At 31.2% G+C, this 13,510-nt stretch overlaps 2 protein-coding genes across 3 annotated transcripts; both read left to right on the top strand.

Moving 5' to 3' along the window:
- The first annotated feature begins 3,925 nt into the window (after positions 1-3,925).
- Positions 3,926-5,670, top strand: LOC108486392 (upstream activation factor subunit UAF30-like). The gene is made up of 2 exons (XM_017790434.2): positions 3,926-4,383; positions 5,314-5,670. Exons 1-2 carry the CDS (start codon positions 4,096-4,098, stop codon positions 5,428-5,430), a joined length of 405 nt encoding a protein of 134 aa, XP_017645923.1. The 5' UTR covers positions 3,926-4,095; the 3' UTR covers positions 5,431-5,670.
- A 2,029-nt stretch (positions 5,671-7,699) lies between these two features.
- LOC108486669 (pentatricopeptide repeat-containing protein At5g02860) lies at positions 7,700-10,600 on the top strand. 2 transcript variants are annotated; one of them, XM_053025406.1, is made up of 2 exons: positions 7,700-9,651; positions 9,730-10,600. In XM_053025406.1, exons 1-2 carry the CDS (start codon positions 7,899-7,901, stop codon positions 10,347-10,349), a joined length of 2,373 nt encoding a protein of 790 aa, XP_052881366.1. In that variant the 5' UTR covers positions 7,700-7,898; the 3' UTR covers positions 10,350-10,600. The 2 variants fall into 2 exon arrangements, with proteins under 2 accessions (XP_052881366.1, XP_017646329.1); XM_017790840.2 differs by having other exon boundaries at positions 7,700-10,600.
- The last annotated feature ends 2,910 nt before the right edge of the window (positions 10,601-13,510 follow it).

Consider the following 13,510-nt stretch of genomic DNA (forward strand, 5'->3'; position numbering starts at 1 on the left):
TACACCTTATAAGATTTACTATATGTAATACACTTCAACGCATTTAAATTCACTTCCTTCTCTAAAAGTAATAATGTCCATATCAATTGAACTAAAATTCAATTAACTTTTATATAAATATATATTTAAATTAATAATAAATCACTCGTAATAAATTTTAATATAAATCCTCTGTTTTTGCATTTTAATTAAAGTTAATTTTAATTTTTATATAAACTTTTAATAAATGTATTTATATTATAGATATATAATCATTTAATAAATGAGGTTACCATTTTTATGTGATGCTTTTATAGTCATTTCTGGTTTTGCATGTGGATGGAAACTTTCAATCTTCTTTTTATGGTTTTTCAAGTTGGGACTACTCATTCAAGTTTTAGAGATTAATTTAGGGGTGTAATCTGGTTACGAGTTTTAAAATTACTTTATATTTAAGGTAAAGATTGAACCCTCAACCATTTATTAAAATAGAAAAACTATTATCATATCTCCTTTAAAATGAAGTAATTTAACAAAAACCCATTTAGAAAACTTTTATCTAAAATTCAAGTATCTATTTTCACAAAATTATTGATTTAAAAAATTAAATTCAAAATTAATTATATCAAGCATCCTTAAATTATGTCTCAAATCTTAGATTGGTTCATAAACTTCAAAACGTTTTAATTAAATTCTCTATATCCTCGAGTTTAAATTGAGTCCTCGAATTATCGATATCATATCAATCAAATCATTCTGTTAGTTTGGTCATTAGCTAGGGCCTTAAATATATACTCAAATCTAACTTGGAATATATTTAAAACACAAAAATCAAATTATAAACTTATGTGTACATATTACACAGGCATACCAAATCTGATATTAAAAAAAAAAAAACCCTAAATTTTAATGACTCGATATATTTTTTTAACATGTTAAATTTAAGTTATTCATATAATAAATACACTTGTGATTACAATTAACCCGAAACAAATTTAAATCGATATTGATATTTTAAAGTTTAAGTATCGATTTAAAATCTAAATAATAGTTCAAGGAAGCTCGATTAATTAACCAGAAAACTAATTAAAAAGTGGTCCATAAGCAGCTTAGAGAATAAGCAATAGAAGGGGGAAGAGGGACCCCCATCGGTTCAACGGTCATTATCTGTAAATATAAAGTGATATGAACTGGTTATCCTCCTCCTGTTGGCCCATTCATTTCTTTCCACAAAGATGAATTGAAGTTGAACTTTTTATGGCATTATTTATTCTTTTTTTTCTCAACTGCAAAAGCATGTGGTTTAATCAAAAGCTATCTCTCAATCAAATTTCGTACCAATTAAGGTTACTGTCATAAGAAGAAACTGAAAAATGACATGAAATGAGGATGTCGAGACTCGAATATGCTTTGTGTTTGTAACATTTGGTCTGTCTTGAAAGGCCATGTTTAGAGTAAGGTTTCATTTCATTTGACCTGTTTTGGTGAGATTAAGTGTCATGAGCTCTCTTCAACTAAAACCCCCTTTTTAAAGTGTTAGAGCATTAAAGAGTACAAATAGATTGTCGATTGAGACTCAATCAGTATAGACATTGTTGTCAATGTAGGAGGATGTGGATTTGAGTATGCAGAAGCCTATTTTCGTTCTATTTATGGGTTGGGAAGGAACTATGAGTAATTCTAGATATTATGTCAAAAAAGAACAGAAACGATAATAACTTATTATAAGATTATTCAAAAAGAAGAAGAAAAATACAAATAGATCATAAAGAAAGCTGGTCTGATTAATTAGAATTTTAGAGCATTTAATATAAAGTGTAACTAATTGAAAATTAAAATATATTTGAATATAAATCAAAAAATTTAAATGGAATATATATAATAAAATTTAAATGTAGAATAATATGAAATATAACTTAAATTTAATACTTATACCAACAATCCCTTATTTGCAACTAAAACCCTTTTTGGTTGCCTATTTAAAACTTTTCTACTTATATTGTGTTGTGATTGTATACCTTTACAAATTACGATATTAAAAGTGAAATAGTAGTAGTTCCTTATTAGTACAACTGATTATAGGTTAAGTTATTCGTCCAGATTTAAAGGTCTGTCTTAAAAGTGAGAGAATTTTTGCAAAAATATAGGCCCCTGAAATGGGCTTAAACAAAAAATAAAACCCGTTTTCTAAATGGAATCGAGTCTTAGGTAGGATTTTTTTGCCCAAGCCTGGTCTGAATAAGTTGTTTTTTTTGTTGTTTCGCTATTGTTTTGCTATTATTTTATTGTTATTGTTTGGATATTGTATAACTCTTGTTTTATTGTTAATTTTACTACTATTTTAGAGGCATTTACTCGTTAAGTTGCAAATATCTTAGTGCTATTTAAGTATAAAGATTTTTTAATGTATTTTTAATTTTGTTGGGAAACATTTGTTTTAATGTTTTTAGTGTATTTGATGTATTATATTTTTTAAATTTATTTTTATACAAAAATAATCTAAAAAAATTAATACAGGCAAGTCGGGTCGAACTCGAGTTTAACATTTTTAATTTGGACCGGGCTTAGACAGAATTCTAGGCCTATTTTTTGAGTCAACCGAACCTGAACCTAAAAAAAAAAACTTAAAATTTTGCATCGGCCCGACTCAGGATTAAGTCAACTCACTGATCATTTGCTTAGTTTAATCAAGTATACCAAATCAATAATTTAGTCAAATATTAAAAGAATTTTACTATCATTCTAACTCAATATTTAAATTTAATTACAAATTGGTGGTTAAAAATGATTGCTTTAACTTATCTAGGTTGTCGATATTTTACTAAAATCTTATTATTAATAAATCTTTTCTCTTGATTTTTATTAAGTTGTAAAAATATATGAACCATATAACAATGGAGTTCGATAGAAAAATGAACCAAAAGTAAAATTGAATCTCAAACTAATGTTGTTGATGCTAAGAAGCAACGTTAGTTAACCTTGCTAGGGTGGTTGGCTGGGAAGTCATACTGTATGTGATGAAGAAGGTAAAGGAGAAGAAAAGTTTGAGATGGGCATGGGAAAAGAGTGTAGAGCGAGAGAGGCTCTTATATAGGTTGATCTTATCGAACATGTGTCTTGTTTCGGTTGGTTAGTTAGGTCCTTCTGAAATCATTATTAGGTGAGAAATGTGACATCACTTAAGTTGAAAGGTATGTAGGTGACAAGTGATGGTTGTCATATCAGAGTAATTTGATTATCAAGAATGATTAGCTTACATGTTTCTCAAATCTTAGTGAAACATTATATATAATGAAATGAGGCGATCGAAGCTAAATGGTAATGTGATGTGACGGTTAAGCTCCCACATGGAACAAATGCAATGAAAATAAGAATCTAAAAATTAAATTAGAGAAGATATTAAATAGAATGATTGTAAAATAGTATTTTTTTTAAAAAATAAAAAAATTATATAACATTGTTTCATTGGTGCTTGTGATTTTAGCATGATATTAATTATTGTTTTAATTATTTACTTTTAATTATTGTTTTAATATATTGAAAATATTTAAAAAACTAATAAATGATCGGATGTAATGATAAAACAGTTAAAATTTAATTGAATTATGTGCCATATCATAAAAAAATACCATTAGAGTCAGATGTAATGATAATACCGATTTAATTAATAAATAAAACTTTAAGTACCAAATTGAATATTTTAATAGTAAGAGGAATTGAGAACAAGATTTTTGATATGTGGATGGAATTAGCCTTGGATCCGAAAGAGCCCAGCCCATTTCCCTTATTTTTTAACTATGACCAAAGTCCAAAACAAATGGGAATTTTCTAGAATATTGATAATGGTATGTCCATGGCCCAAAGATATTGGGTCGCAGTTTAGGGATAATATATATTTTTAAAAAAATTCAAAACCATTTAAATATAAAAAGAAAATTAATAAAATATTAAAAGAAAACAGATAATTCATCTTCTTCGTTTTATTCTCATTCTCAAAAAAGGAAAAAAAAAAAAAACAAAAAACAAATTTCCAGAAACAAAGAGGACACCACAAATCCCCTCCGTTCTTCAGTTTCTTCCTGACAAACTAAGAAGAAAAAGTGAAGAAGAAAAAAAATGGCTGTCTCTTCGGCCACATTTTCCACTTTTGTCTCGCCCCAAACGGTGTCGTTCTCGGGCAAACCCTCTTCTCTCCGTCTTCTTCATCCAACTAACGTGCGCATGGTACGAACCCTGACTCAAGCCACGGCTTCAAAGACTGACAGCGGTCCCCGGAAGCCACGTGGCATAATGAAGCCCCGCCCTGTGTCGCCTGAGATGCAAGCTCTCGTGGGAGTCCCGGAAATCCCTCGAACTGAAGTTCTTAAGCAGATTTGGGCTTATATTAAAGAGCACAATCTTCAGGTCCATTAGCTGCTTTCGTTGCCTCTTTAAACTATATGGTTGTGTTTGTTTGCTGTGAAAATGTATTAAGAGTTTTTGGAGGTTTTGAATGGGTTTTTAATTCTATCTTTATTTCTGGTTATTGTGAGTGAATGTATATCTAAACATATGAAGTTCAGATTTATGTGCTTTGGGTTTTGCTTTATGGATAAAAAAAATTTCTTTAGCTGTTTATGAAGCTGCTTCATGGTTGATGCTCTATCTTTTTCCATACAGATATGGTACTGACAGTAATTCTATTGGGTGATTTTCATACATTTGCCTTAAGATTTTTAGGAATTTGGAACTCTGGATTTTATAGATGGGTTTCTGTATTTGAAGTCAATGAACATAGTCTAGATGTGTAGTTTATTTGATTATAATGCTCTATCGGCTTCTTTGTTATGAGTTATATACATATCTCGATTAGATTCTTTTGTATAAGAGTCGTATTACCGGGTTATCTTTGTTCTGCCAGTGATGGCCTTGCAGACAGTTAAGTCTTCTTGAATACAAGAGAAGCTTTCGAGCCTAGAAAGCCGATACCTTGACAAGTTTAATGTTGTTGCCTGCCTTTTTGGTATTCATCATAATGACCTTTACACAAACTTGTTTTGGTTGTTCTGCGTTTGACTACTAGCTCGGAAGCTGATGGCTCAAAGATTTACTAGTATTCCTGCCTGAGAAATGTTTCATATATATATGTATGTATGTATGCCGCTGATCCTTACTAGATAAGCGTTGTGACTTGCGAGTGGTGTGTGTAACTTTGGTTGTGAACGAGAGCTATCACGGACTTTAGCTAGTTTCACTTTAGAAATCGAATACGCATTTCAAGCTCTGGATCTTTTGTTTTACATTGGCAAGCTATTAGCCTATAACTGACTTGTTTCTTTCTTGCAATTTCTCTAGGACCCCAATAACAAGAGGGTTATAATTTGCGATGACAAGCTGAAGAAGATATTCGGAGGCAAAGATCGTGTCGAATTTCTTGAAATCGCCGGGTTGATTAATCCTCACTTTCTTTGATGGATTCTAGAGAAGGCGAGAGAGAGCAAAATCAGTTTGCAAAATAGGCAAATAACCTGTGTCTATTGGAGCCTATCTTTTTTTGTTGAAAATATTGAACAAAAACAATGCCTAGTTCCTCCTCCAATTTGCAAATAGAAAGTACCTTAAGGTTTTCTGTTTCTGGATTTCTTAATATTGTAGTGACTGTTTAATGCAAAGATTATTAGTGCATTTCTAATGTTTATGAATGTTATTAAATCTATTCCTAATCAAGTACCAATAGCTTTTAACAATCTTTGGCTTGGAATGGCTCCATGGACGAGGCTGTGTTCTAAACTTTTTCGCTTCTATTTTTGGTAAAAAAAATGCTTTCAAAATATTTTTTTGTCCTAAGAGCACTTTTGAAAAGCTTAAAAGCATCTATTTCAAAAGTTTTTTTTTTTATTATTTTAGAAGTATTTTTTAAAAGCAATATTAATATAATGGTGACATGTGATACATTTCAACACGTGGCAAAAATAAAAATAAATATATTATAATAAATATATTTTTGCCACGAGTTAAAATGTGAAGCTATCACTTGTCACCATTCCATTGATCGTTACTGTTATGTCAACATATTTTTAATAGTATTAAGTACCTAAAAAAAAATTAAGTTAACTTACGACTTTCAAGTTTAGGTTTTGTTTGTTTCACTAAAAATTGATTTCAAAAAATGATTTCTAAAAACTGAATTATTATTTTGGAAAAGCTAATATTTTCTTGTGATTGGATGAATCTACGTAAAATATTTGATGATTTCTTGAAAATATTTCATAAAAGTAGTTTTCAATTAAATAAACATACAGATATTTTCTTATATTTCCATTATTTAATTGAGTTTATAAATTTATATTTTATATTGTTCTTTGTAAAGCAAACATGACATATTTGTTATAAAATATTACAGTGCAATTTTCTTTTGACAATCGAAACTTATTTAATAATAAAAAATATTTTGTAACAATCAATGTCATATATAAACTTAATAATAAATAATGCTTAATTAAAACTTAATTTAAATTATATATATTACATATATGAGAGTACATATTGACACATTAGAGTTTTAAGGGATAAATGAAGTTAAGGATTATTTAAACAAATACTCATATTTATATAATTAAAATATACATGTTTTTATACTATGTTAAAATATGTCTTAAGTCCTTATATTCTTCGTAAAATTGAAATTTAGTCCATGTGCTTTTATTTTGGGGTTAGCCCTAATTTTAGATATCAAAATTCAGGTTTATCTATTAGCATTATTAATTTTGTTAAATTCATGTTAATTATAACGTCATTTTTAGTTACATGAATATTGATTATTTTTATTTAAAATGTGACATCAACAAAATTGACAAAAAGTTTAACAATGTTAACAATTGGACTTGATTTTCAAATATAAAAAGTAGAGGGACTAAATTCTTGAAAATAAAAATATAGGGATTAAATTTAAAATTTGTGAAGAGTATATATACTTATGGTATATTTTAACATTTATACTACAAAATATTTAACAGTAATATATTTATAATTGTAATAAATATTTATTATTAAAATATTAATATTGAATTTTTCAATACAATATGAATAATATCATTTAAAATTATTATTTTCAAAATTTATTTTTAAAATAAAATTGAAATATTAAATAATTTATTAAATTTATTTTTATTATGATTATATATAGATAATTAAATAATTATGTTTAATAATATTAAAAATATAAATATTCTATATTAGTATTTTATTTATTTTGAATATTTAAAAAATATTATTAATATAATAGTATTAAGCTTGACTTTAAATTAATTTTATATAAAAATAAAAGAGTTTTTTTTATAGAAAATGACTTACCCTTTTCAAAATGATAAATCAATTTTCGGAAAAAGATATTATTTTTCATTAATCTGTAAGTCATTTTTATTGACTAAATTATTTTTCATAAAACAAATATAAATTATCGGAAATCATTTTCAGTTAAAAATATGTATTTTTAGATATGAATTTGATTAAAAAATGTTTAAATAAGTATAATTTGTCTAAGTCGTTCAACTTTGTATTTACTAATCCTAAAATCAAATATCTGAAGAGGTTTAAGCCTGAAGGGCAAACGTCACAAATTTTGACTTAAGAGTCCGCCTTCAGAGTTAACGTGGCAACCTTTTATTGGTCAGAATATTTCAATAGTCCATTCTTAACCACAGACGAATATAATCTCCCTTTCCCTCCTAAAATATCCTCCTTATATCTTTGTCATGTCCCCCTTTAAACCTTAGACTTCTAAAAAAAAAAGAAGAAAAGTTGTGGACTCTGCAAGTAATAACGAAAGCGCACACCAACTGTTTGCTAAAATTATCAATTACCCTTTTTTTTTTTTTCTCCTTCTCTATTTCTAACTCAGCCATAGATACAAAGGCTGCAACTTTCTTATCCTCTCTTTAATGGCAGAGAGGCTTGCTCTCCCTCTTCTCCTTCCAAATCCCCCACCTGTTAAAACCCCATTATCAAACCACACTCACTTCACTCAACAAAACCCAACTTCACAGCCCAATTCACCTGCTCCCTCGACTCCAGTCTTTCAAGACCTCCTTCTTCGACATAATTCTAAGTCCCAACAACAAATCGACCCACAAGTCCGGACCCGGAACCGTCTCGGCCGGTCACGTGACGTCAACCGTGGGAAGCGTTGGACTCATAACAACCTCTCTGCTCAAGGTCAGCAGGTTCTTAATTCCTTAATTGAACCTTCTTTTGATTCTAATCAACTTGATGTTGTTTTGAGTAAATTGTTTGAACAATACCAAGAAAACCCAGATGTGAAAGCTGATTTTTTGGCTGCGGAAGTGGTGGGAATTGTTAAAGCTTTGGGTTTTTACAAGAAATCTGACTTGGCTTTGGGTGTTTTCAATTGGGTTAGAGCTAGAAATGATTGTGGATTGGTGTTGAATAGCTCTGTTGTTGCTATTATTATCAGTATGTTAGGGAAAGAGGGGAGGGTTTCTGTTGCAGCTAATTTGTTTAATGGTTTGCACAAAGAAGGGTTTAGTCTTGATGTTTATGCTTATACTTCATTGATAACTGCTTATGCTGGTAGTGGGAGGTATAGGGAAGCCATGGTGGTTTTTAAGAAAATGGAGGAAGAGGGTTGTAAGCCTACTTTGATAACTTATAATGTGGTTTTGAATGTGTATGGTAAAATGGGCATGCCTTGGAGTAAGGTCATGACTCTTTTTGATGGGATGAAAAGTGATGGAATTGCCCCTGATGCTTATACTTATAATACGCTTATAAGTAGCTGTCGTCGAGGGTCTTTGCATGAGGAAGCGGCTTCGGTTTTCGATGAAATGAAATTGGCTGGTTTTAATCCAGATAATGTTACTTACAATGCATTGTTGGATGTTTATGGGAAGTCTCGGCGTCCGAAGGAAGCTATGGAGGTTTTAAAAGAGATGGAACTTAATGGGTTTGCCCCTAGCATTGTGACTTATAATTCGTTGATTTCCGCTTATGCTAGGGATGGTTTGTTGGAGGAAGCAATGGACTTGAAAACACAGATGGAGGGAAAAGGGATTAAGCCTGATGTTTTTACCTATACCACTCTTTTTTCGGGATTTGCCAAGGCTGGAAAAGATGAGTCTGCAATGGCGGTTTTTGAGGAGATGAGAACTTCTGGTTGCAAGCCAAATATTTGCACTTTCAATGCTCTAATTAAGATGCACGGTAACCGCGGGAAGTTCACTGAGATGATGAAGATTTTTGACGAGATCAAGGCATGCAATGGTGCACCGGATATTGTTACTTGGAATACGCTATTGGCAGTATTTGGGCAAAATGGAATGGATGTAGAAGTGTCTGGAGTGTTCAAAGAGATGAAGAGGGCAGGGTTTGTACCTGAAAGGGACACATTCAACACTTTAATTAGTGCATACAGTCGCTGTGGTGCTTTTGATCAAGCCATGGCTATTTATAAGAGAATGCTGGAAGCTGGAGTTACCGCCGACCTTTCTACATATAATGCTGTTTTGGCGGCATTGGCACGGGGAGGGCTTTGGAAGCAGTCTGAGAAAATACTGGCTGAAATGACAGACGGTCGTTGCAAACCCAATGAGCTAACCTACTGTTCTTTGCTTCATGTTTATGCCAATGGGAAGCAGGTAGATCAGATGCATGCCCTAGCAGAAGAGATATACTCTGGTATCATCGAACCTCATGCTGTGCTGTTAAAGACTCTTGTTTTGGTTAATAGTAAATGTGACCTTCTTGCGGACACAGAGCGTGCTTTCTTGGAATTGAGGAAGAAAGGATTTCCACCTGACATAACTACTCTAAATGCCATGCTCTCGATATATGGCAGGAGGCAGATGGTTTCCAAGACAAACGAGATCTTGAACTTCATGAATGAGTGTGGGTATACTCCGAGCTTGACGACCTACAACAGTTTGATGTATATGTATAGCCGCTCTGAAAAGTTCAAGGAATCAGAACAAATTTTAAGGGAAGTTCAGGCAAAAGGAATAAAACCAGATATAATCTCGTATAACACTGTTATTTATGCCTATTGTAGAAACGGTCGAATGAAAGAGGCTTCTCGGATATTTTCAGAAATGAGTGATTCCGGCCTTGTTCCAGATGTTATCACTTACAATACCTTTGTTGCAAGTTATGCAGCTGATTCCTTGTTTGAGGAAGCCATTGATGTTGTCCAATTCATGATCAAGCACGGCTGTAAACCAAACCAGAATACATACAATTCCATAGTTGATGGATATTGTAAACTCAATCGGCGTGATGAGGCAAAGACATTTATTGACAGCCTTCAGAAGCTAGATCCACATATTTCCAAGGATGAGGAAATTAGATTATCAGAGCGTATTGTGGAAAAATGGTCATAGAAATTTGTCTTCCATAAAGAAAACCTTTTTAGTATTGTGTTAGCACTGTTCGTTGTGTTCATCAATTCAAGCATGCAGAGAAAGTTGAAATGTGACGTTGTGCACAATTCTGTGTGTTTCCTCGAGGCCAACATGTATTCTTTAGCTTTTTGAATGCCTAAAGCTCTATTTAGCTATGCATGTAGCTGATGGGGAACTTTGTATTATATAGCAGATGAAACAAGAAAGAGGGGAATTGAAAATCTTGAAAAGGTATGTACAATTGCTTTTATACAAGTCAAATATAAATCATTATGTGCAGTTAACAGTGTCTTTTCAAAATTGTTTTCTAAAGGAATGTTTGATAGGCCTTTTGTTAATGTAATTAATGAAGTATTTTATGTCTGCAAATTGGATTTTCATTTTTGATGTTTCCTCAAACCTAGTTTTAATGCAAAAACTTACAGAGATATCATTGTCATCTAATGTATATGAATGATCCAGGTTTGGCTTGCAATCATGATTCTTTATTAGTTCTAAACCCTAAACTCTAACACCATGCCTTGTTAATGGAAGCTATTTGTTTTTAGTTTACTCTTCATTATCTAGAGATTTCAACATTTTTGTGTATAAAATAGGATAAGTCAGCTGGATTAGAGGCGTCCATAGACCGATCAGTCTAGATGACCAAAAATCTATCTCATTGGGTGCGGACACACCCGATAGATAGTGTTTTGCCCCTACCATATAGGGCTACGGTCAAAACATCAGCTATACTCAAGAGTCCCTTTCAACTTGGGACCATCAGCTGTACCTAGCTAAACCCCCCTAGTGATATTAGTCATATGCTTTCCTAGAGCGTTCAAGTGTACTTGTTTTCTGATATGGTATTAATAATGTTATCTAATTTTTTAGTGTTTCGCTTAATATTCTTCTCCATCTAAACTCGTATTGCGTTTGTCATGGGTATTTGTCGCTATTTTCTACCACTACACACTTAGGATTTTGACTCGGAGTACCTATTGATCCAACCTATGGGCACTCAATGTGGAATTGCAATCATAGGCGGCTCTAATACCATGTATTCAAGGTCATTATATATATATATATATATATATATATATATTTAAATATCAAATAGGATGTGTCACCCAACTATGAAAATTTTACAAAATAGTCATCTAATTATTCAAATATTTTTTTAGTCACCAATCGGTTAAAGTGATAATGGAGATCATTTTGTCACTTTTCATATTTTAATGATAAAAAAAAAAGAAAAAAATTTACTAATAATTGACTAATTATTTTGTAACTTTTTATAGTTGGGTGATTAAAAAAAAATCATAATTGGATGACCACTAATCCAATTTACCATTTAAGGTGACACATAACATCAATTTTGCGGGCCAAACGAAGTTAACCCAAAATTCTATATGACAAATGGTATAAAATATACAAGATTGATCTAAAAAGATAGTAAAGAAAACTCGACTCAACTCCAGATCACTTTCATGCATTCTCATAAACAATAACACAACTTTCATTTGCTCTTCATGGAAAGAAGGTAAAATGAATTTTGGAATTTCTTACCCAAAACAAAAGAGTCATCGGACAAAAGAGGATTGTTACTCCCCATTCTTATAAGGTTTACTGTAAACTCCATATCACCACAGATGCTCTAGTGAAAGCTAAGAAGATGACTCTAGTGAAAGCTAAGAAGATGGACTTGTTACAATAGTGCTTGCACAAAGAGATAAAAATGTTGAAGGATTTCTTTGAAGGAAGGAATTCAAATTGCAATTAGGTTAAAGATGTTGAGCCTATTTGAATTTGTTAATTGCCAACTAAGTTTTGCATGAAACAAACAGCTGAGCAATTGCATTTGCCAACTTAGGAATAAGTTTCTCTTTTAGCTTGCTCTCCCCAATATGTTTTTGTTGGGATAATTGCTGCTCGTTTTATGTCCAATTATAACGAAACTGTTTCTCTACTTAGGTATTGATTTGGGCCTTGAATAGGTTTCGTTTATGCTGAGTTTGATTCACCCTAGGGTACTAAGACTCAAGACGATCAATGAGATAATTTCAGCTTTTAAATAGGAGCTTAAAGTCTATCATATTATGAGGTATTTGGGTGAGTGATTTGTGACAATAGAAGTCAGTATTGAAGCTTGAATTACTTCTTTTGTGTAAAGGTAATCGAGTTTAAGCCAATAGGTGATCCGAACGATTGTTGAATAAAATTATTCACTGGGCGAAATTCCACAAATGTGGGACCACTGTGTGTAAATTGCGTTAACAAAGATTAATTATGTCGGTTCTTTTTTTTCTCTTTTTTTTTGTTGCTTGTTTTCGTTCTAACCGCTGTTACAACGAATGTTAAACAAAATTAATTTATCATATGGGCAAACTAAATTTTTTCAATTTATTTATTTATTTTTCTGTTCTAATTTACTAATATTTTGTTTCCAAGCAACTTGTAACCATTAAAAAAAACCTTAAATTCACAATCCATCTTAAAACTTTATTGCTTTAAAATTATTTTTTTTAACAATCTCATTATAGATTCTAATCATATCCCACTCGAACCTATAAATAAGAGGATAATGCACTTTACAAGTCGACTCTGAGAGTTATCTGGAGGTGAGGCCTCCCAGGCCCAAGACTGAAAGGGGTCTAAAATATTGTTTTCTAGTTGTTAAGGAGCCTAAAATTATTTTTTTAAAATTATCTAACTTTTAAGGAACTTAAAACCTATTTTATTATTTTCCCTAAGGCCCCAACAATGTCAAGAACGGACCTAACGTTTCAACGTACTTAAATCTATATTCTCTTATATTAACAATAATACTTATGCTAATTAAACTAAAACTCAATCCACTTAAAAGAAATATTCTTAAAATGTTTTGTTTGACTTATGTAAAAAACTAACTTGGAATACAATTTAAAAAAAAAAAAAGCCAAATTTCATATTAATTTCCTATCCTTAAATACAAACCGAACATAATCCAACTTTCCAATTATAAAATTCACAAAATTCTATCCTTTTTTTGCATAGCATTAGAAGATTTAGTGAATAGATAAGGATGTATTGTTTCCTTAGACGCTAGGTTCTCCACGCAAGCTTGATTATATGCTGATGTGTTTACTAGCTGTCTAATCCTTAGTCTTTATGTGTTGGCC

This window comes from Gossypium arboreum, chromosome 3 (genome assembly GCF_025698485.1).
Source record: "Gossypium arboreum isolate Shixiya-1 chromosome 3, ASM2569848v2, whole genome shotgun sequence".
Taxonomy (NCBI): Eukaryota; Viridiplantae; Streptophyta; class Magnoliopsida; order Malvales; family Malvaceae; genus Gossypium; species Gossypium arboreum.